Below are 24,730 nucleotides of genomic sequence, written 5' to 3'. Positions count from 1 at the left end.
CCTCAGAGGATACGACGACGCCCAAAACTCACAAGTAGCACAACACCCAAACAATGTAAGTATGAACATCAATTGAAACATTTGCGTATGTAGGGGATAAGAGAAAATATTGACATCCGTATTTTAAGACAATGAAAAAAATGGCTAAGAAGCAACAAGCTCATGAACATTATGTGAAACCCGACACCATATAGGGAAGACGAAGGGAGACCTGGTGTTGTGCTGTCCCTTGGTGGTCCGTAGTCTCGAGTATTTACATTATGCAAATTTTAAGATTGAATTTGTAGCATGTAAAGAGAATACCATCACTCATAACGCCAAAGTAACATGGAAAATCAATTACCCTAAATATCACGTTGTCAGTCAGACACTCCAGAGAAACGCTTTTGATGGCTTTGGTTTGCATCACCGGAAGACGCGACACGGCTCGTGGCAGCCCTGACGTCATGGGGATTTCGGCTCCCGATGAACACTGAGATCGCCATTGTCATGTTTAGTGAACTTGCAATCTCCTTTGTTCCACTGTTCATCGAAAAAGCCTGTAGCCTTGCTCCTTGCTTGAAGCCTTGCTTGAAGGCTTCCAGCCACTTTGAAAAAAAAATGCCCACGCAGATGAGTAGCTACTTCCTGTTGGACTCTGCATAGTCTATATGCACTCTTTGCCATGCTGTTTCCGGCTGCTCCCATCGAAGTTCCTGACACAAGGGCGCCGTTTCCCAGTGTAGTAAGCACTCCGTGCAGCTATTGACCATCTCATCTATATCAATGCCTGGCCACCACACCAGACTTCTAGCGAGTGCCTTCATTCGTGATATTCCGAAGTGCCCTCGGTGCAGTTCCATGAGGACCCTGCTGCTACGGATCGGTGGAATTAACACTCTGTGTGCTCGAAGGATGCAGTCCTGTTGCAGCGTGGACTCTTCACCACCCCAGTTCCACTTCTTGGCTTTGTTGACGCCCGTTTTGAGTTCACGGCTTAGTTCTTGCAGTTCTCGGTCCTTCTTGTGCTCAGGCAATTTCATTGTAGGTCACAGGTAGGCTGTAAACGTACTGTAGTTCAAACAGTTCAGTCATCACCCAGTTGTGGAAATCCTTCACTGGAGCGGGGAAGTCGCGACAGGGCATTTGCGCTGCCATGCAGTTTTGTATTGTGGTACTTGTTGTGTTACTGACTACCCTTGCGGGTACAGAGCATAATGTTGCATTCTAGCAACCGCTAGTAAGGGATGTTCTTGTCTCGTGCAAATATTGAGATCAAGGCTTTTGATCTGCACTTGGAGGAAGCTCCTTGCTTACACCGAATATAATGCTTGAGCCTCTTTGTCTATCTGAGAGTACCCTTGTTCAGTCTGACAGTGTCCTTTGGACACAGTCTCTGGGTACATAAGAAGGAACATTGGTCTGTGCTGTGCACCAGGCAGGTGGCAACTGGCAGACACGTTTATTGCGGCGGCGTCCACCTTGATGGCGTCCACAGAGGTGCAATCAGGGCTCCCCCATCTAGAGTGTCGTCCGGCTGGAGACGGTCAGAAGAAAGTGACCATGTCACAGTCTTTCGAGGTGTGTAGGCCTCGTGGCTTCAGTGTGGCTTGAAGGAATGGGAAGTTCAGAGTACGTGTTCGAGGGAATGACGGTGCAGACGTACGTGCCTTTCGCGTGATTCAGGGCTACCTTGTCGGGTTCGCACTAAGGCAGCCGCTAGTAGTATAACTGGACACAGACTGCAGCCAACGCATAACTTCGTCTAAACACGATTTAATTAGTAATAGAGCTAATTGGGACCCCCAGATTCATCGGCACCTCCAGGGAGTCATTACACTAATTGTGGAGCATGTATCTCGTGTCCAGACAAGCTGTAAGTTGGCGGCAACCTCCGTCCTAAAAAAGAAAAAAGAAGAGATAGAAATAGAGTGGAGAGGAACAAGTTATTCAAAAATCAACGACGCCGTGGCGAAGAAAACTGCTCCGAAGCGCCCCGCCATGTTGGTAGTTGGCAACGGGCAGTTGCAGAGATCGACGACATGTGGCCACTTAGTTGCAAGCATCACACCAGATGGCGCCACCATCACCGCTCTATGCGAGAAAGACAGAAAACAACAAGATACTAGCGACAGGTAAAAATGGCAACACTGTTAAACAAGTCTAGGCATTGCGAGAGAAAAGGTCTAACCTCTACTGCTAAACAGCACGGGGAAAACTACACATCGGGGAAAAGGGCCTTAGGGGGCGATCGGTTAGGCCTAACCACAGCGTCACAACACTATGCAGCTAACACAAGGCGGGGGAACCACCGGGCCACCATCACTAAACATGCGCCAACGCGAACAAAAGGCTGGCTCACTGCTAACAAGTGTAAACATGCGTGTACGGCAAACATGTGAGAAAAGGCTTAACTCGAGCGTGGTCAAACATCACAGAAACATCGGCAAATCACTCGTTGGTCATCGCTAAACAAGTCTAAACACGGGGCACGGCAAACATGCGAGAAAAAAGAGCGCGGCAAAACATCACGCAAACATCGGCAAATCACTCACCTTTTCCCCCATGCGACGGTGCAACTGCTCCATCGGAGTGCCAGGCAGAAACTGAGGCGGGCGCGGGGACTCGAAGCAATTGACGCACGCCTGCTCTCCACGACAGCCAGCGAGCAACTGACTGGGACGCCGCGCCGCAGCAGCTACCCACGGGCGCGCTCCTAGCACCCTCTGCGCCACCCACCGCAGGTGGTTTCGGTTTCACTCTATGCTCCTCCCGCTGCGCGCGCGCGCTCCTAGCGACGATGGGTGGCTTCTTCGTTTCGGTTTCGCTCTCATTTCTTTGCGCGCGTTTATCTGTATCAAGGCAGCGCGCACCGCGCTCGCGTCATCAATACGTGAAGATGTTCAGCTATCACTCATTTCAAAATTGTTCCCGCACCCATGCTTCTTCGGAAGAAGTGGAGAAGGTATGTTTCAAAGCGAAAGTCCCCAGAATGAGCTGGTCATCACTGCTTTTCGCTACGTGATAGACAGGGTAGGCTTTGGCAATATAGTAGAGATCTCGCCGGGGCCGCTGCAGGAGATGGTGCGTCGGATCTACGCCCGTTACAAGAACGTCTGTATAACGGTTCCAGACGGACCCCTGGACTGATGAGCGAATTTGTGAGCTTGGCCAATGCAGAATTCAACTACATCGCTGCAGACACCGTCGACCATCTCGCTCGTGCCATTCCTCATATAAGTACGCCCTGCGGAAACAGCGACATTTGCAAGCAGTCTACATCGTGAACTTTGTCACCGACTTATTGAAATACCACTTGGTTATCGGACATGCAATGCATTAACAGTCCGAATAACTTTGACGAGACCCTTTCACTGAAACATCTTTATTGAATACGTACAAAAGAGTTCGTCGATAGATGCCTGCACTTTGTTCCACGGTCACTCGATTTCACGATGGACGCTCATGGTCTCCTTGTCGATGCTGTACAAGTGGGGACGTAGTGCTATACAGGCAGGTAGTTGGGCTATCGGGGTGGTTGCTGGACGGCTGTTCCTGTGCCTGCATGATATGCGGCGACAGTGGCTATCGCTTCCTGTAACAACAATACCATACATAGAAACACTCCCTCAGAGCAGAGCTGGACTACTTACATTTTGATCCACAAAATGGCCCGCATCGCGGATGGATGCCCCTTGTGGGCTTTCGATCCACTGTCGTAGAACCAGAGCGCTCATCCACCTCCTCCTCGCATTGCGCTGGTGTTGCGCTTGAATTTGTTTTTAGGGTCAGTTGGTCAATTGGTCTACAAACGAGCAAAAAAGTACACCTTTGAACCGCAAACGTGGCCGTGTGAGAACCTCGCAGTTGAAGAACGTTGCCGGTTTGTGTGGAAAGCCATCAGTTGGCCAAGCAGAACCATGACGCAACTTCAGGAACGTTCAAAGGAGCATAACCATTGCAACTGATGTAATCGTCGCCAACAAGTAACTGAAACACATAGAAGGTGTGATCCTGCTGCCGGTCCATACACATATTGAGCCCGGAAGAAAATATACAAAAAAGGAACAAGAAAGGAACAGTGGGCGGGCCACCTACCACAACAGCAGAAGTCTTGGCAGTCTGTCCAATTTCCAAACGAACCCGTGATTCCACATAGAACCCCCCGGAGTGTAAGAACCCAACACAGCATTCTAGCTGTTTGCCGCAGTGACTGGAAGCAGACGTATTCCAATAATTGCAGTAAATGGCTTGTGGTTCGAATAGAGAACGAACTATTTGGCAGAGCTGTGATGGTGCAACTTCTTTATGCTTAAAAATCATGCAAAGAGGTTCCTTCTGCTTGTGGGCTTAATATCATTCGGCGCATGTGGCATCATTCGGCTCATAACTCGCATCATTCGGCATGCGAGTTTTAGTATGCCGTTGATAAGGTTATCGTGCCTATCTGAATCAATTGCACTGGTGCGTGACTCAGAAACACATCCGCTGATTGGTTCTGGTTGATACGATTCGACGCAAGTCACATTACCAACGTTACCAACGACCTGCTAAACCGCTCTGTTGTCTGCCAAACGTGGACGAATGACTTGCCACTAATGAATCCTTGCCACTAATCTTGTAGTAGATCACCGCACCAAGCCTATCGAAAGTGCATCCTCCGCCAAGTAGACGGTCTTGGTGGGGCGAAGTGTGTCCTAGGATCGGTAGGCCAGACATATCGTCTATTATCCTAAAGCACTTTAGCGCATGCAAGTGAAAGGCAATCTCATAATTCCAGAGATTCGGAAATGTCTTCACAGTACTCGCAACAAAACAAAGCTCGGTCACGGTTTCCGGCGCTCGCATATTAGCAAATGCCAAGACATATGCGGTGATAGCTGAAACTTCTTTGCCTGTGCGACTTGTCCTAGATGTTTGACCTCTACTGACGCTTTTGAAGTCGTTGAAGAGCGTTTCAGGTTGCAGAGTTGATGAACTAGCTGCTACTTCCATCAAACCCTCACATTTCAACGGCATCGAATGATTAGGAAGTGTCTTTGTTGAGAGTTGTTGAGCAGTGGGATCTAGGCTCAGCTTTCCCAGCTTAAGTCATATATCCCTCCATTATATTACACAGTAATAGTGTGTCGACCATTAGTCGAACCTCTGTCGCGGTGACGTTTATGCCAATACTTGATCCTCATCTCGAAAAGTCGTCACAGTGTTCGCAAGGGATGGACCAATAGAATCTCCGAATCCTCGAATCCCAGTGCCCAAAACGGCGAATAAGAGCATTTCGATCCACCAAGCACATTTATTTGTATATTTTTAAAGGTTGCGCCTCCGGTGTCCACAGAAAACCAAATATATCTGTGTGGTGTGTGGTTGCATTGTTCTGGACTGAAGGAGTTCAGGAAGGAACTCTCCCATTACACGCTTAAAGGCAATATGGTTTCGGTTTTGATCGTTTGTTACTTTTATTGAAACAATGCATACTCGGGAGTTTCTCCTGCAGTCGATGAAACAACGTCATAGTTTACATTTACGAAGTAGATTCTAGAATCGTAGGCGTGGTGGAGTCGCAGAACCGTCTTTGGATTCGATTGGTAAAATTGTGGATTCGTCCTACTTCTAGTCCTTACCTGTCGACGGCCATATAACGCATGAGAAGTTCCCTTCTGCACACGCGTTGGCTATGTACCATTTAGAAACCAACTGTACAGCTTTCCTTTGTGAAACTACAGGAACACTCGACAATGGAACATTTCTTGTGTTCCCGAATATCGGCACTTGGCACTTTACTTACATGTGTTGATGTGGGTGTTGCTCGCGTTGACGAGGCTCTCGTTCTGCCTGGAGAAAGGCTTCGGCGATACGTAAGGCATTATTGATACCAACGACACTTGTTGAGCAAAGCGAGCTTTGAGTCGCTGATCCTGTAAAGTGGTAATGAAAGCCGTGAAAAGCAAGGAACGTGCAAGAGTCTTATTTTTGTATTCGCATAATGTTACGCCGGACCGCTGCATGCAAAAACAATGGCGTTTCATCTTCAAAGTTTTACACGTTTTTTTAATGCCCGGTTACGTGTGTTGGAAATATTCGATGGGACTTCTCTCATCACTTGCGGACGGATCAACAAGACTCGAACCGTGACACTCTGTGCTCCCTAGAATCGCTACGAATTGTCCAATCGACAACTGGCGTGTTTCCAAAAATGAAGGAGGCACACGTGAAGGCATCTCTTCCGGCTATAGGCCAAAAGTCCGTTGCACAAAGAGCCTCGAAGTCCCAGCGGATGCTTGCACAGACTGAGTAGCACACGAACGTCTGCAGTAGCAGATGAAGCAAGGAACTTTGACTGATAGTATTCATTAAAATGAAGTTATTCGCAGTGCGGTTCCAAACTCGAAAACCTCAGTCGTACTGACTCGTGTCAGATGTAGATGTTCAGCATTGCCCCGCTTTTAGTCTTTGTCATCTAACTCATCATGTAAATCTGTTATCCTGGATCATCTGATTGCTCATAATTGTAGATGGCTTTTAACTGCCGCACTCACTTGTTATCGTCATCCTCCCCTCTCTCTCTTATCCTCATCTCTCACACACTCACCATAGTTATAGCACTCTTTTCCCTTTACCGCTTTCGTGCCGCTACACCCATACTGTCTCTCTCTTTGACGTGCGCGGGTTGGGAACGCGCACCATTCAGTATCGCCGGCTAGCACAACTCCACCCGTTATGCGCCTTGGGACGCAAAACATACCGATCACTTGGTAAGACGATGGCAAAAAGTAAATGAACTGAAAAATTACTATTTGGCAATAGAAATTGATATCGATTAGCTGTAGTCCGTTCCATCAAATTAACGCATCAATGTAACTCATACCAAATTTTATTTTAACTCATAATTCACTTCCGGTCATAAAAATCCTAATATCTGCATAAGAACGAATCCTGCACCAATGGCGGGAGAGTACAAATGTTGTGCTGCTGTACAACTGTTTATGCACGTTGGCCCCACACAGTTCCCATTGAATCCATTTCACGAGGCGCACTTAACCTTCAACATGGCAAACAAATAGGAGCTAGAGTAACACGTAAATATGAGCAGAGTGCCACTGATGCTTTCATATTCAATTACAGCTACGAGGCGTCCCCTGACCGACGAAGAACTCACTGAACTGGCTGAAACGCGTCCGATCACAGTCCTCTTCGTCGGTGACCACAGCTACAGTACGATATCGAAGGAACAATTCCTGATATATGCACAAAGCCAGCTTAATATGGTAAGTGTGAAATAGATGTACGTACTGCGTATGGTGGGAATGTGTAGAGAGAAGGTATGTTTCTCACATTGTGGGAGAGGTTGTCTTCATGATAGAGCTTGCTGTGAAAGCTATAGAACTCTGTACTTTTTTTAAGCAAATGGATACGAAATACTTGATTGAGTCCACTTCCTGAGGTTCACCGGACCCCAAACTCAACAAAATGAACTTGTCCCGAATTCATCAACTAGGATGCATTCTACTTGCTGAGTGATTGTCCTGCTTGTCCTACCGTTTCAGGAAAACAACTTGATTTGATCATGATGATGATGGTGATTACCCAGCCAAATACGCGCCCTCCACTATGCAAAAAAACACCAGAGTACCTAAAGTCAGGTGTAGCAGGTATGCGTCTGCTCTACCGGGTGTTTAACGAAAGGACCTCGGCTGAATAATTCGTAAACAGGTGGTACCAAAGCGAACCTTTCTTTTTGGTTAAGACATCTGCCGTGAACTGAGTTGTGAGCGGCTCATTTGCATACTCTCACGAATAAAATACACATCCCATTTTTCAATTTTATTTCACACACCTACGGTATATCTGTTTTATGTATGGGGACCTTCAGCGAGAAAAATTCGTAAAAAAAAAAACTCGTCGACGCATAGGACTTTTTCGAGCAATTAATCGGTTTCGGTTTACATATTTCTTGCGCGGAGTAGTGCACCAATGTGCTCTTTCAATCAGCTATCCGGCTGTCTATGTCGTGTTCATCCGATTAGTACATAACACGGGGCGACGGAAGATTAGGAACAGCAGCAAGATACGCATCGCTATGCTTGGCATTCTATATGAACGTGACACGTTTGTTTTTTGTTTCTTTGAATATGTTTCGCTCAAGGTGCTGATACGGGAAACAGTTGTCTTGAATGCGTGCCAAGTAAACTTTAAAAATTAGGATGATTGACTACTTAGTGAGCATGTCCATATGATCCGCTCACGACTCAGTTGATGACCCATGTCCCAAGCATGTTTACGAAAAAGAAATTTCTTCGATGGCCCCACCTCTTTACGAACTATCCAGCCTGGAGACCTTCGTGAAACAACCGGTATATGCCGCACTGCAAGAATGCCGTCTACTCTACACCCTTTCTCCTGTAGGACGATATATGTGCAACTGACTTCCCGCTGTCTTAATGACCGGCTTCCTGACCATAAACGAAGCGAGAAATGCAGAAACTCCGATGTCTACCTTCATCATCTAAGTTTCCGGTCATGTAGACTAACACGAGTACTGTTTGCCATGAGACCATCGACAAACAAACAAAAACTCTTGCATTTAATAAGTTCTTTGCTTCTGTATTTACGCGTGAGGACGCGTCTTCTGTGCCGTCTCTCCCTCCTCTTACTCATGAAATGATGCCACCCGTCGTGATTAATGCTGATGGAATAGTGAATATCATTGACAGATCAAAGCCCTCTGCCGCAGGTATTGACGACATTAACGCAAAAGTACTCAACAGCATTAAAAATCCCTGCAGTAGCTTCCTGTCCCTCATTTTCTCCCAATCATTACTAACTGGAGCCGTGCCCAGCGACTGCAAGGTAGGCAAGCTCGCCCCGATCTTTAAATCTGGCGAACGTAACCAGCTGACGAACTATCGTCCCATTCGCCTTACTAATGTCTGTTCAAAAATAATGAAACACGTCCTATTTTCAAACCTAATATCATTCTTGGAAACTGTGGAACTTTCGCCTTTTCGCGATAAAGATTGTTTCCGAGCTTGTGATTTCGCGTAGATCTGTGCGTTGATATCTGCGCTCCTTACATATGGCGCTCTAGAGAGAACTGTGGGCGGGGTTTGTTGGTATAAAAGAGGCGCTCGGTTTCCGAGCGGGTTGTGAGATTGTTCCGTTCAAGGCTGGGGCTGCCTTTTGGTGTTCGCCGGGCGGTTGGGTGCGGATACCTGGCTTCCGTTGAAAGGTATGAGAATAAACTGAGTCTGGCCGACTTGGTCTGTGTGGTGCATTTGGTACTCCGGTAGCGAGCGGGTGGTGCGGCCCTGGGAGTGGAAATTGCCGGCCCTGGGCGGGCCGTGAGGCGATTCCCACAAAACTAATAACCTTCTCTCACCATTCCAACACGGATTCCGCAAAAATTACTCGTGTGAGACACAATTATCTAGCTTTTCTAATGATCTACTTTCCGACATGGATCATAACTGCCTAACTGACGCCATTTTTATAGACTTTTTCAAGGCCTTTGATCGTGTGCCTCATGAACGATTACTTTACACGTTAGCCCGCCTACGTATAAACCCGCCCGTCGTTGCTTGGATTCGCGATTTCCATGACAGACATGAATACACATCTGTCAATAATTGCTCTTCCCCTGGGTCACGCGTTATCTAAGGCGTCCCACGGAACTGTCTTGGGCCCACTCCTCTTTTTGATCTTCATTAACGATCTACCTGATGGTCTGTCTATTTGCCGACGACTGTGTCATTTACAGAAAAATATCTTAACTCCTCCGATCAATCACTGCTTCAGGACGACCTTCGCCGCGTTCAGAACTGGTGTTCCGGATGGCAAATGAAACTAAACAGCTCGAAGTGCAAGGTCGTTCATTTTACGAGAAAACGTTCCTAGCTTTGCTTATTACATTAACGACCTCCCCATTGAGTCCGTAACCTCCTTAACTAATCTTGGAATCACCTTCGCCTCTGATATGTCCTGGAAGGAACACATAACCAAGCTCACCGCCAACGCTAACAGAACCCTCGGCGATCTCAGGCGCAATCTTAAACATGCTCCCATCACAGTAAAGAAAGTGGCTTAGAATCACTCATCCGCAGTAAGTTAGAATATGCCTCATCCATCTGGAACGCTCACCAAGACTATCTTTCGCGTGAGCTCGAGAGTGTTCAAAACCATGCCTGTCGCTTCATATGCTCTAATTATTCTCGTCATTCCGGCATAACAGAAAATGAAATCTAGTCTTCAGTTACCTCTACTTAACATCCGTCGCAAGGTTGCACGTCTCACACTACTACACAGAATTTACCATCACCTTCCATTCCTTAAGGACATCCTCATAACACCGCCTGACTACGTGTCATCTCGCATTGATCATCCATGCAAAATAAGACGTACTCAATGCAGAACTCATTTCTGCCTCTCGCAATAAGCGAATGGAATGGTCTACCCGAATCACTATTAAACATACAGGACAGTGCTTCATTTGGCTCACAGTTGTCATCATATCTTCTTTGCTAATGTGTTTTTACTACGATGTTCACTTTTGGATTTTTTTTGCATTAATGGCTTATTATGTACGGTGTACTTTTTGTGGCTCTCATTTATTTTGAATTATTATTTTTCTTTTTTCATGTAAATTCAGGTTTGCATCATGTTTGTAAATGTTCATATTTTGTCAATTTATCCACTCCCTTATGTAAAGCCCGCATGGGCATTTAAGGTGAAATAAATGAAATGAAATGAAAAAAAATTCCGCATAGCATTGGCGATTGTGTCGACGGCAGGTTGTGTCAGGCAGGTTGTGTCAGTCTCTCTGTGGTCCTCGCCCCGGGTGCTTCGCGACTTCGTTTGTCTTTTTATTCTGTCCTAATTGAATGTTCCGCAGATTTCCCTCTCTGCACTAGATTATTCTTTCTACTTCAACATTCGGGGAATAACTGTACCATAAGGGAAGCGAAAAACAAAACCGTAAAACAACCTTGTCTGGTGCGGAGTTTTCTTCCGTGTTTTGTTCATTTCTAACAGTTCAATGAATCACATATCGGCCGACATATTCTCTTCTGAAGAGCTGTCCATGCGACTTCCTCTCCCCGCTCCATATCTCTTGACCATTTTTGCAGACATATTTGCAGGGGTATGATTTCTGAGCCGATTGCGCATTTTTGCGCCCGGGCGATGTCCTGCTACATTCTGTTAAAAAAAGTCAAAATATTTAATTTCCTGCGCCGCTGTGCACCAATTATCCCCTCCCATATTGAACAGCAACAATACTAAAACAGAAGTGCGTGCTTGCACTTGCGATAGCCTAGCTCACGCGTCCACCTAACAATAGTGGCTTTGTCGACTATCGAGACAGTTCAAGCCATACTACGCTATTTATCTAATCCAATCCGAGTCCACATGGTTCCGGTTGTGCTTCTGGTGATACACGGTCTGCGGGCGCGCTCAAACACGTATTGCGGTACCTACATGGCTTTGGTATTGTCGAAAGTAACAGGTAACACAGCCCTGGAAGCTGATATTACAGTCGTACCCACTGGAGAGAGACTCCTTCATTAACACATGCCGTTGATCTTCACTCGCCATCCTCTCGGTTCTCTGAGAAATATTTCTACTTCTAACGAATCGTGTACGTAATACGTTTCTAACAAACGCTAGAGAGTCGTTGAGAACGCTGAAGGTCATACAACAATCCGGCTCACAGGTGCAGCGGCACAGTGAACTACGCAATGGCCAGACTGGGCCGACCGAACCCCAAGCGCATGCTCTCTTAATCTGTCATTCACCCACCTCGCAGCGGGCCAATATAGCATCATCCACGCGACAGTTGTATCTAATACACTACTCCTGTTCTGCACTAAACAAAATGCCCTGCATGCTTCTTCCCGCAACACGGGCGTTAAAAACTCGACACCGTCTATGAAGCCTGCACCACTGACGCGTCCTGCTCCTGACTAATCTTCTTAGGTTGATGGGATAACGCATGCACTACGGTAACCCTACCATCTCCTCTCCCAGGCTCACGCTACGCTCTCCTCCCTTCCCTTAACAGATTGTAGTAAGCTCTCGCTCACACAATTCAAAAATTCATGAGTGTCAGCCGAACGAGACATGTCCTTCTGTCGAATAAAATAAAAAGGAATAAGGTGCAAAAAGTGCTGCAAAGTTTTACAGGACGGGCAGCAAGGAGTCACACAGAAACAAGCGCCATGTGATGTTTTCAGTGTTATTCTCTTCCGAAGCGAAAACAGATCCTATTAACTGCTTAGAACTCGACCAACCGTAAATTCGAGTGCCTGCTCGCCTGCGACACAAAACCAAGGGTGAGCTGTACATGTTCCTTTCGATTACGAAAATAAAAAAGAAATACTCCAAGCGAGGAATTGATCGAAGTATTAGCTCTGGATCACTATGTCTATGTTTCTTGCAGTGCAACATAACCGCGCGTTGCTGTCCTTTCCACGAGAAATACTCCATGTATCCTCAGTCAGCCCTTTTGAAGCCAGAGGGTTGTACGTTGGAATACTCTTTATTTGAGAGAAATGTCTACCATGTCTCAGGATCGGCCGGAAAAAGCAAAACAGAACAAATGTGTTAGGGAGTCTGAGCATGTAAATTAAACGAAGTATCATTACTCGCCCCGCTATCCACCTATAGGGGCGGGCACAGGACGAATCTGAATTACTCTTCAAGAACAGTCCACGAGCGTTATCCATAGGACGTTCTGGGGATACAGCTCGATACATGATGACACTGTGAGGACGTCATGAGGACCGTGTGTGTTCTCGGGCATAGCTAGCATCAGCTGTAGGAAGCGGAAAATGGTGATTTAGGGCATCTGGGATAAACCACAGGATAAAAATGACCACTTACTTGGTTTCCCGGTTGAAGGTGAACAGTCGCCGTATTATGCAACCTTGAAATGCATTCATTGATTTATTAGTTGCCTAACAACAACTACATGAATGACAATGGGATGAGGAGATTCGCCGCGGAGATTTAAGAGCGATTGCGGAATACATAGGGAAATGTTTAACCTTAGTAATTTAATAACAGTACAATATTGACAAGAGCAGGCACAAAGATTTACAGAGACCACATGAACAAAGAAATTAACGATGAAAGTTGAAAGTCGCGGAAAAGGTTAGCCTGCTGTTCAGCTGGCGTTTCGAAGGCATCTATCCGGCTGTCACGCACCGCTATTTTTTGTTGCCTGGTAACTGCGCCTTCCTTGTACTGAATACGGGTAAATGTCGACGTGTGTACGATAGTTAGGGATCGGATCATGAGAACGATTTCCTGCAGAGTACTCAGATTTCGCGTTAACCATTTCATGGCCTCTTTAATGCCAAACCCGCAGCGTGTTATCCTCTCTAGTAAGCTCCTACATTTGACCCATATTGGCAAAGCATTACACGCAATTTCAAGGTGTCCTCGCATTTTATTTGTTTTGTTTTGTTGAAGTTCAAGGATTGCCATCGCGTTAGTCCTGGGTGCCCTGTATTTTCCATATTATAGAAAGTAGATGAGGTACACCTCAGTTCACCCAGAAAAATCAGGTCAACTAGTAGAGAACAATTCAAAAATGATAACGGGCATTCCAAAACGTCACTAAAAGCCTTCTCGTGGTCAACACGCGAAAGTTCAAGCTTCAAAAGGAAGCTTCATTGCTGTTTTTCAGTTATGTGCTTTACAGAAAGTCGCTGAGAGAGCCCACAGCTACCCATATTTGCAGCGGAAAATGTTGCAACGTTGCGAGATCTCTACTCACAAACTGAACACAGAGCCACTACGGTATATGTCCATGTCCGGTACCGCCATGTACAGCTTGAGACAATAGTTGACATGCACGGCGCTGGCGCATGTCTTCATCGCAGTGGTCATCTATATTATGCCAGGAAGAGGTCAATTATGAAACTTTTTCTATTCCGTATGAGCGCCGCGATGCAACTGTGGCTATGAGCGGCGTACAGATGTGGACAGGTGAACCTGAGACAGCATAAAGAAGTTGGGGGCAGCGGAGTTTGTATGCGTCGTGGGCCGACTTCAGGGGGAACTTGGCCGACATTCGTCATGAAAGTCTCCGGAAAACCCCGGGAAAACCTCAGACAGAGCAGTAGGCGGTACTCGAACCCACCACAATCCCAGTCAAAAACGGGTGACTGACTATTCTATTCATGTATCAGTATGTATGTCTGCCCTTGTTTTCGTGCTTGGATGTCACTGCAATGTAGAGATGCGGCACTGTGCTGTTCCGTGAACTCTTGTCCCAAGCTGTACAACACTGCTTAAACCCCACCCAATGCGGTAGTAAATTGATTTTCGCTCTCAATGGAACTCGCCATTAGCCACACTATACGATGTTGTTGGAACTTATTCTTGGACGAAGTTGATTATTTTCTTTAATTTGTACCGCTATGTAATCTAAAAATCACAAGTTCGACGCGTATGACAAAAATCCAACAAGGTATGGCAAAAACAGTGCATAACATACGAATTAACGAACACTGTCTATCTCTCTTCTTATGTTCCAGATGAATGCAGCCTTTGCAGAAAATAAGATCAAGCTGAAGATGAAAGTTTACGACACCTATGTGGTACGACCTTATACTCTGCTTCCAGACATGCATTAGCATCAGTGGGCCTATTCCTAGAGAGGGAATATAGTGAGCCAAGGTGCTGGCATGAAACCAGGTTGAGGGCAAGGCAATTTCACAGCAGCAACAAATTATTGGAACATGTTTCCAAGGGATGTTGATATCGCGGTATTCCGTGTTTCGAGTTCAGTACATCATTAATGGGCATAAATAAGGCACGAACTTTGGAACGCTATATTCGTTTCCGACCTGTCTTTCGCTCCGACAGAGAATCTTCCACCCAGTTTCAGACTATCCTTCCCTTTTTGTCTTCCCTTCGCAGACACTAAAGGGCCGCATTTACAAAGGTTGCTGATGACATTTCGTTTGAAGTCTCGCCTTCCGTCGACACGCTGTCGGTTTTCTTGTTTTACAGCAGGGTCTTGTAGCTCCTTATTGGCTCAAGCAGGACCACTGCTTCATCTATTGTGATGTATTAGTGTTCATGATGCTAAATTTGACAGCATACTGTATCCTTACAACGTCAATGTTAACACGTGTCAAAGTCATCGAAAACACAATCAGCAATTCTACGCGTGCTTCATTCAGCACTGGGATTTCTTGCAGTTGACCATTCTCAAACGTATGTAGCGCAACTCAAAAACATTTTTAGGTTCAAAATATTGGACGATAGCTTGTCTTTAGGACGCGGTTAGTAAAGATATGATCTGTACTCTCGCAATCAGACGCACTGCTGCAAGCACTCAAGATTCATTTCGTCAGGAAAACAGAAGCAGAGTTCCACATTATAACTAGGTAAAGAAGGCGGCCGTCTGACGACAGTACCTTTGTGGGCTCTTATGGAAAGGAACGAAAGCATTGGAAGGACAGTCGCATTCAAAAATTTTAGCCTAAGTCACGGAGCGACCACAGTGGCGGCACTGATGATGATAATTACTGTCATAGAAAGCCCCAGAATTTATGACCTAGGGACACATGAATGACTTTGTTAACCGTCTGTATTTCCAGATGAATGAGGAACAGGACAGGACCCACCTCCAGGAACTTCCTGGTAGACAGGTTCAGTCAATTGACCCATATGTAGCCCATGAGACACTTAAAACAAAAATTGTTGAATACCCTGGGAGCAACGAGTCCGACATGGTCTTCGTATTCACGAGGTGGGTGTCGAGGGAATAGCACACGACACAAGTTGCCTCTCCTAGGTCGCTGACCCCTTGCATGAAAATTCATTGCACGCCGAATGCAAGAGAATGTGTTTTTAGCATAAACAGTTGCCCATTGTTCAACGTGTCTACTACCTTGGTTTTCACCAAAGCTATCGTTCTGTTTATATGTTCAGCTGTGTGCTGCGATCGTCAGTGCGAAAGTCAGTTTATGGTAATCAAAATGGTTCCATCGAAACTAAACAGTACTCGTTTTCAGGAAGGTGCTCAGGAACGCAACGAATGAGGAGACGTATTTATGTAAGTATACAAGGCACAGCAAGTAATAAGCACAGCCTAGTAGAGACAACAATGGGGCAATATGTGGGTTTTGCCGGCCTATAATACGCTGACACGAGAACCCATCAAGGATAAGCGTAGCACCGGCGACGAGACGGAAGCAAAATAGCAGCAATTGACGCATCTATGGAACAATTTTGAGGTTCAGGCTGGGCTATATAGGCGGGACGTCTGACCTCCGTCTGACACGTCTGAGATGTTGGGCGTGCCACAGGGTAGGACTGTGGATAATTTCGACTACCCGGGGTTCCTTCGGAATCTCCGACACATGGTGCTATAGGCAACGTTCCCTCCCCCACATTCCTGCCCCGCGCGGCTGGGTTTGAACCCGACCTTGAGCTCAGCCAGGCAACACGTTAGCGACTCAGCTACTGAGCAGGGCAGCCCAATACTGAAATTCCAAAATTGGCGCTCATGCTCAAACTGTATAGGCTCGCACGTTTTCGGTAACTAATTTGAACGATTGTTGAAAAGGGGTTCATGCTACATCGCATATTGTGGCCTATGGAGGATCAGACCTATTTGGGATCCTCAGTGGCATATTTCCAAACCCGCCCCTGTCGCCGCCGCTTCCAGTCTACGCGGCGTCACCGGCGTTAGCGGCCGCAGAACGCCATGAAATGTCATTGTGGCCGCTACGCTTGTATTCAGGGCGTGTTACTGGACGGATGATGAGCGAAAGGTGAGACAGATCTGTTTAGGTGCCTCTGGTTGATAAGGAATGTAGTATCTACTGGGACATTTATGCATCTTGCTTCTGAGAACATGATATATTCGATAGTCAACGTTTTCAGTGAAGGTTACGTTGTGCTGCTGCTTCGTGTCTCCAGTTGCGATTGCATGAATACAAGGATCATTCAAAATACTTTGAAAAAGTGCCAACAGAGTAAAGCAGAATATGGGCTGAAGCTTTCCTGCATGTAACCACCTTTGATGGAGTGGAGTGGAGGAGTATTATGCACGTGAGTTTGGATGACATGTTCGTGTACGTTTCAAGACGACGATGAACAAAGAAATGCGAGGTGGCGCATGAGTGGCGTAGTGATGGTAATTTAAGAAATCACCGTAGATCGGCTTGGTTTCTCTGGTATTGTGCCATATCACGAAGCCATCAAGAATAAGCGTAGCACCGGCGACAAGACGGAAGCAAAATAGCAACAATTGACGCATCTATGGAACAATTTTGAGGTTCAGGCTTGGCTGTATAGGTGGGACGTCTGACCTCCGTCTTTGAAGCAAATGGAATTGAAGACCTCGTGGAGAAACAAGCTCAGCTACTCACGAGACGTGAATCTAAAACGTTTGCAACAATCTGACCATTGTTCGAGTAGTATATAGTCAGCTCAACTGGCCCACAACTGACACATTGGCCTGGACGCCATTAATGAGCAATTAGAGCAATTTGGGACCCCCCACACTAATTAGGATCATTCAGGGAGTCATTTCACTAATTGGGGAGCATCTGAGACGTGTCCAGACCACTGTGTGAGTTGTGGGCTAGTTGAGCTGATAAAAAATAAAAAAATAGGTAGAAAATAAAATAAAAAGATAGAGATAGAGTGGAGATAAAGGATGCCATCTCGGAGAAAGCGGTCCGGAACGGTCGCTGACCATCGCCGGGCGACGGAGCACAGAGGCAGGTTGGAAAGCATCGCAGCTATGGCCACCAGTTCCGGACATCCTGTGACGTCAGCTGTGACGTCATCATGGCATGTCTGGGCATGGCATGGCATGGCAGCTCTGGACATGCGAGGAGAAAAACACTCGTAATACAGAGGCTGGGAAAGCAAGGGTATGCTAACCATCGATAGCTAACAAGAAAAAGAATTAGTTACACAACAAATGAGCCCACCACTACAGGAGCGCAGAACGATGCGACTGCTCCATCCGACAGCCAGGCAGAGAACTGACTCGTAATGTTTTTTTTTCTCCTATATAAAGACCCGCATCTGCACCCCCTAGCGGTTACTTTCTCAACTAATCTACGACAAAATTATTAAGAATCACGCCAGCGCTACTCCCCTTCCCAAGGCAGAAGAAGATAGAAAATGGCAGGGATGCCCGGACAGCAGCAACCAGCACCCGACGTGCACCGGCATGAAAATCGCAAACAAAGCGGGGACAAAGTTGGCAAAATAATTAGTTACACAACAAATCAACCCACCACAACAGGAGCGCAGACCGATGCGACTGCTCCATCCGAGAGGCAGGCAGAAACTGAGCGAGCGCGGGCACTGCAGAGCAACCGAGTGCACGTCTGCTCTCTGCGACAGCCAGCGAGCAACTGACTGGGGCGACAAGCCGCGTCCGTTACGCATGCGCGCGCGCTCTTAGGGCCCTCTGCGGCGACCACCTGCGAGAGGCTAAAAGAGAAGAGCATTCCTGCGCCCTCTTGTTGCGTTGCTCATTGGTCGTGACGTCATCCCATTGTCCCAAGGCTACACCGTTTTTTCCCACTAATGCTCCTTTGGACAAGGTCAATCTGCAATGAAGCCGCGGTATGACGTCATCATGCACCTGCATGGCTCAAGGACGCTTATGCTCTAGACAGGGGACCTATTATTTATTGAATCACTATCCCAATATTATTTCCTTTATTCTTCTATAACGATTTCATAGGAAACTATTGCAGAAGAGCACCATGTATGAAAGCTGATCGTAGGAATTCCAAAGTCTTACTAAATGAGACTTGCAACAGAACAAAATATCCTAACACGTAACTCCATCAATGGCTAATAAGAGGACTAGGCACTCAACAAATCAACACAGAGTACGGGTAACAAGGAGTGCAGAACGATGCGTCTACTCCATCCGACAGCCAGGCACGGAATTGAATCTCAATGCTTTTTCTCCTCTATAAAGTCATGCATCTGTCCCTGTTGCGGTTGATTTCTGAACTAATTTAACCATAGAATTATTAAGAATAGCGCTATTCCCATTCAGGGCAGCACTATCGACATCGTCAAGACAAGAATGTTCCTTGTCAAAAAAAGAAAATACGAAGCGTCAACTAAGGAAAGCATACATGTCAGGACACGTCAGGACAAATCGTACGACTGCTGGGCAATGGAGGAAAACAAACACAGACACTTGAACAGAGTGAAAAAGACACTCACCATCATTTTTCACGTTCACAGCATTCCCTCATTGTAAATCCGTTTCGTCACAAAATCCACCTGCATCGTCGAACACCATTCGCCAGTGACGAACCACACATCCGCACCCCATCAGAGGCAGACAGAACCCCACCGAAGCTACGCTCTTCCACTGACGGCCAACACAATTGCCAGGAGCAGAATTAGCGTGTCCACACTCGTCAGTGTCCAAGAGAGAAGTGAATCCTTGCGCTCCCTGCAGGCAGTGTTGCCAACTTTTTTTCGGCGCTCCCTCCAAGTCAACCCCAAAACCCTCTAGAATCTGGACAAAAACCTCCGTTTCTAAAAATATCGTGTATTTTCAGTGAAACAATTAGATATTGATGATATGCTGATATATTCACTTGCGCGGAACAAGATATCACAGGTTTACCTTTACCGAGTAACGCCCCAACTCGAGTTGAGGGGAGAGTAGTGAGAAAATAAAAATAAAGAGTGGGGATCGAGTCTAGAAGTCTGTCAGAATGCATTGCTTTGCAATGCTATGCTTTGGGATACCTCTTCAAGCCAGTCTTTGAATTCATAAAGTTTAAGCCACTCCTTCGAGAACTTCTGTCGGTATGGTGACTTCTTCTCTGGATTGGAAGGCTTCCCCATTATTGTGAGGAGGGATATTGTGCCCCAGAAGTAAACAGACTCGCGAAAAATCCAAAGAGCTTCACAGAGCATGCAAAAACCAACACTCGTCCGCCGTCACGGGGGGAGCGGACGCTTGGCCGGAGCAGAGGCCAGCACACGAAGCACGAGAAAACCCCCGAGTCAGCCGCATAAGGTGTGCAACACGCTATTTTCTAAAACATCAGGCGTTCTGAAACTTCTGCAGTTTGTCGTCTGACATTCGTTGATCCTGTTTTGGGTCGTATTAGCAAAAATTTTATGGGTACATGACGAAAGTCGAAATTCCTCTGAAATTCCTCCGAAGTGAAACCAAAACCTCCAGATTTCCCTCCTCCCTCCAAATCGAAGTTCTTCCCGAGGAGGAGGAGGAGGAGGAGGAGGAGTGTCGTTGGGAGGAACCCGAGAGGTCTGCCTGCCTGATTAGGTGGCATGTTTCTCGGGAAGGGAAAGGTGGTGGAGAGGAGGAGAGGAAAGGGTGAAGTGGAAGACCGAGCGGAATCCCGAGCGGAATCCGCTCGGGGGGAGGATAGCTGCGTCCATGGGCCGACTTCAGGGGAACTGTGCCGGCATACGCCTATTACACATCTGAGGGAAACCCAGGAAAAACCCCAGACGGCACAGCCGGCCCGCGGATTCGAACCGCGGACCTCCCAGTCTCCAAGCGCACGCGTTACCGCTGCGCCACCGGAGCTGGTGAAGTTCTTCCCGCTAGGCTCCGGCACAAACCCTCGAGATTTGGAGGGAAATCCTCCAACTTGGCAACACTGCCTGCAGGATTGGTCGTGACGTCATCCTATTGTCTCAGGGCTACACTGTTTTTATCCACTAATGCTCCTCTAGACAAGGTCAACGTGAAACAATAGTGTTGCGGTATGACGTCATCATGCAGGTGCGTGGCTCAAGGACGCGTACGCTCTAGACAGAGGACCTGTTATTTATTGAATCAGTATCCCAACATTATTTCCTTTATTCTACTATAATGATTGCATAGGGAACTATTGCAGAAGAGCACCATACATGAGAGGAGATTGTAGGAATTAAGCATTTCATTCCCAAAGTCTTACTGTACAGGAAAAATAGAATAGTGGTTCAGCAAGACATGTCCATCCCATCCGACAGCCAGGCAGCTAACTGAATAATGATGCTTTGTTCCTCCTGAATAAAGTCACACACCTGTCCCCCTCACGGTTACTCTTTGAACTAAATGAATCGCAAAAGCATTAAGAATAGCACTATTCCCATTCAGGGCAGCACTATCGACATCGTCAAGAATGACTCTTTTCAAAAAGGAAAAACTACATGTAGAAGGAAAGCATGTTAGAACAGGCCCAGGCATGTCAGCGCATGTTTGTCAGACAACAAGGTGGAAAAAAGCGGAAAGCAACACTTGAATAAAGAAGAAAACCAGTATCAAACTATTTCTAAGCACACGCACTCCTCTTATTCAAAAACAGTGCTCATCATAAATCTGTCCAGGGCAATACGTACCATTTTTCTATTGCTACACTTTTTTCCAGTAACGGTCAACGCATTGCTACAGACTGCGTGACGTCATCACATCCTGTCTGAAGAAGACAGCGGCAAAGACTCCTATTAATTATTGAATCGCAAGAGTATTTCCTTTGTCCGATTCTTAATGACGTACATTTTTACAATAAAATTCAACAAAAAAGCACCATGCATATTAGCGATTTTCACCCCAGAGGCTCAATATGGTCATTAGAATCATATCACCAGTAAACTACCACTGCTCTTTTAAAATAATAAGTGAGACCACTCAACATCATTACCAGGCTCATGTAATACATGACCCTTTCTATGCTCATACATTCGTTGTCTGAGGCTACACCTGCGAGCAAAAAGTCGCGAACGCCGGGGGCAAAGTTTCGCGCTCGACGGAAGACTAGACAAAACGCCTTTACGGGAACATGATGGCATTCCTATATTATATTAATGATTATTGCATTGCAGTTTAGAAAAGCTACTACAAAGCTAATTTTAGGAGCCTATTAAAATTGTACTTTTTATGGAAACTATAATTGCCCTATTACTTGGATCGCCATTAATGAAGCATTCCAATTTTTTCTCTTCAATTTCAGCCCTGTCATGCAGTGAAGCAGACTCACATCCACAATAATTTACACTGAGGGTGCCGTGCTTAAGGAATTCCTATCCTGCGCTCAGATGCAAGCGTTTCTGCACAAATACCTATAACAGCGTACTACTTCAACATACCGAGGTCCTAACAACATCTAACAAACAAGCAGAGAAACCCACTTCTCAGCTGTACCATGCGACTTTCTTCTGCGCAAAAGCAGAGATTTGAGGAAAGAGCAGCAAAAATTGCGCGCACTTGTGCTTGACTTAAAAAAAGTGAAGCATATGCTATAAACTAAGAAAAAAACACCCATTTCTGGTATCAGATAATTCTTGCATAATGCTACATGCACAGTCGCATTGTCGCAAAGAAAGCACAGGACAAGGGCACACAAATTCCTTGAAGCGAGCAGGGAAAAGGCTTAAGACCTCAGGAGTAATCGCAGAGTCACCACACATCGCTACGCGGCTAACCCAAGATAACAAGATAATAGCGGCGGGTACAATTGCAACACTGCTAAACAAGCCCCAACATGCCGTTATGACGTCACAAACCAGGAAAAAAGCATGCACACACAGTCATCAGCTCAGGAATGCACAAGGAGAGGTGCCATACTGTAATTTCTCCTCCACGCTCACATACCAGCATTTCTGCGCAAATACTTACACACACAACAAACACACACAACACATACATACAAAACAACATACATACAGACATATGCATATACATACAAACAAATTCCATTCTCATGAACTCTCCTCAGCCGAGCGGCCTTCTCCTGCTCTACCTGGATGCTGACTTTCCCCCTCACCTACATTCTGAGTAAAAGCAGCGAAAGAAGAAAAGAACCGCGAAAAATTACACGGCATTTGTTCCCCACTTGCTGTAACAGCAAGAAACCGTAGCGCACGCTAATAAGCTGAGAAAAAGACACCCATTTCTGCCACCTGATAATTCTTGCATAATGCCACATACAGAGTCGCATTGCCCTTGCGTAAAGGAAGCACAGCACAGGGGCCCTATCCTGGTCAAAGTAATCTACCTCGATTACTTGAAATTTCTTCTGTCATTGGTGCACAATCGAAAAAGGCGTGAATATTAAAAGCGGTTGACACCTTCTATCAACCAATCGCCCCACGTGTTATCTTGGAAAGCGACCAGCCTTATCGGTGTTTCCTCCTGAAATGCGAAGACCACACCTGTGATCTGCCCGCCCTGGCCCTGCCTTGTTGTTTCGGTTATTAGTGTCGGAAACAGAAAACTCTACCGGCGTAAAACTGAATTTCGTGGAAAATGCGTGGAAAAGCACGCTCGTAATTTCCTTTTTTGCTGTTTGTCATTTTTCTTGACGTACAGGTGTGCAAGACGGCAATGTTTGTGTGACACCGTGATTGTACTTGGCATTTATAATTCGGTATGTACCGTGAGATGGCGCTGACGGCAGGCAACAAAACTGACAAAACGGTAAAAGGGTAAAAGCGCGAAGGATCATTGCAAAGTGTCGAACGGACAGTGTGGCGCGAGCCGTAAACGCGTTTATGAAACGGAAACGCGTTTATGAGAAATCGGTTCGTGCTTTAAATCTTGAGCTTTATTTATGAGCTTTTCTTTATATTCTTCTGTGTGTTCGTGTGCTCGATATGCGAAATGATAATTCGCATTGCAATATGCTTCTTTTGCTCGTGAGCTGTGGGGGTGGTAATGATACCGCAAATGAGCATTGATAGTTTTACTCAAGAAACAGTGAACTTTGATCGATGAGTTTTTTGTGTGCACGCCGCTACGTTGCAATAACATTGATTGTACGACGTACGGCTCGGACGACGCTTCGAAAAGCCCGCCGCTTTCACGCATATACGATGCCGCGATCGGCGCAGAGAAACGGTGTTACGCGGTGCTTTTTTCTCATCATTAAACACAACGAAGAAAGACATGAATTTTTTGTTGTGACGAGCACGTACAGACTTTATACAACACAATAAACGGAAATGCACATACGGACCCATCACGAAACCCATCGCCGCTCAAAGTAATCGACCCTCTTTCGCTAGATTACTTTTCGGCTTTGAAACTAATCTTTTACGTCATTGTTACGTCAAAATGACGTAGGGTCACGGTCCGAGATTAGGGCCGAGAGGCTGCGAAGGAAAACTAGGTATAAATTTCAATTGAAACGGGCGGGATTTAAGGGCGGAGTATTCCGTGGCAGCCCCGCCCTACAGCTTGTGACGTAAAGTGATCGAGGTCGATTACTTTTGACGAGGATAGGGCCCCAGGGATGCAAATTTCCTTAAGTGAGCAGAGAAAAGGCTTAAGTCGAACCGCTCAGGAATAATCCGAGAATCACCGCTTATCGCTATACGCGGCTAGCACAACATGACAGCAACAAGGTATTAGCGAAGGGTAAAATTTGCAAGACACTACTGAATAAGTCCAGACATGCGACATCACATACAAAATACTGCTCATCGGGGAATGACCTAAGCCTTCGACAGAAAATCATATAGAGCGTACACAACTTCATTTTTCTATTTTGCGTAAACTAAACGCGGTTTGCTCGGAAAACGACGGACAAAGTTTCTTAGGGAGCAGAGAAATATAGGAATTTCTACTCCGTGCTCAGATACCAGCATTTCTGCTCAAAAACCCATGACTGCAAAATTAAGCACTGCTTACTTCATCAAGTTTTTGAACTCCCAACAAAATCAAACAAACAACCCCACTTCCACTGATAGAACACTATTCAGCTTTTACCAGGAGGCTTTCTTCAGC

At 46.2% G+C, this 24,730-nt stretch overlaps 1 protein-coding gene across 3 annotated transcripts in view; it reads left to right on the top strand.

Annotated features, from left to right (window-relative positions):
- The first annotated feature begins 6,879 nt into the window (after window positions 1–6,879).
- The window catches only part of LOC135376218 (uncharacterized), a 43,558-nt gene continuing 25,707 nt past the window's right edge, over window positions 6,880–24,730 (top strand). Inside the window, exons 1-4 of one of the 3 annotated variants that reach the window (XM_064608823.1) lie at window positions 6,880–7,247; window positions 14,517–14,579; window positions 15,588–15,739; window positions 16,005–16,045. In XM_064608823.1, coding sequence (XP_064464893.1) covers window positions 7,065–7,247; window positions 14,517–14,579; window positions 15,588–15,739; window positions 16,005–16,045 — 439 coding nt within the window. In that variant the 5' untranslated portion in view covers window positions 6,880–7,064. The remainder of the gene's footprint in view (window positions 7,248–14,516; window positions 14,580–15,587; window positions 15,740–16,004; window positions 16,046–24,730) is intronic. The other 2 variants (XM_064608822.1, XM_064608821.1) reach the window with 2 other exon arrangements.

Source organism: Ornithodoros turicata, unplaced genomic scaffold, assembly GCF_037126465.1.
Source record: "Ornithodoros turicata isolate Travis unplaced genomic scaffold, ASM3712646v1 ctg00001057.1, whole genome shotgun sequence".
NCBI lineage: Eukaryota > Metazoa > Arthropoda > Arachnida > Ixodida > Argasidae > Ornithodoros > Ornithodoros turicata.
Note: the sequence above shows the minus strand (reverse complement) of the source record. Positions and strands in the feature narration are given on the sequence as shown.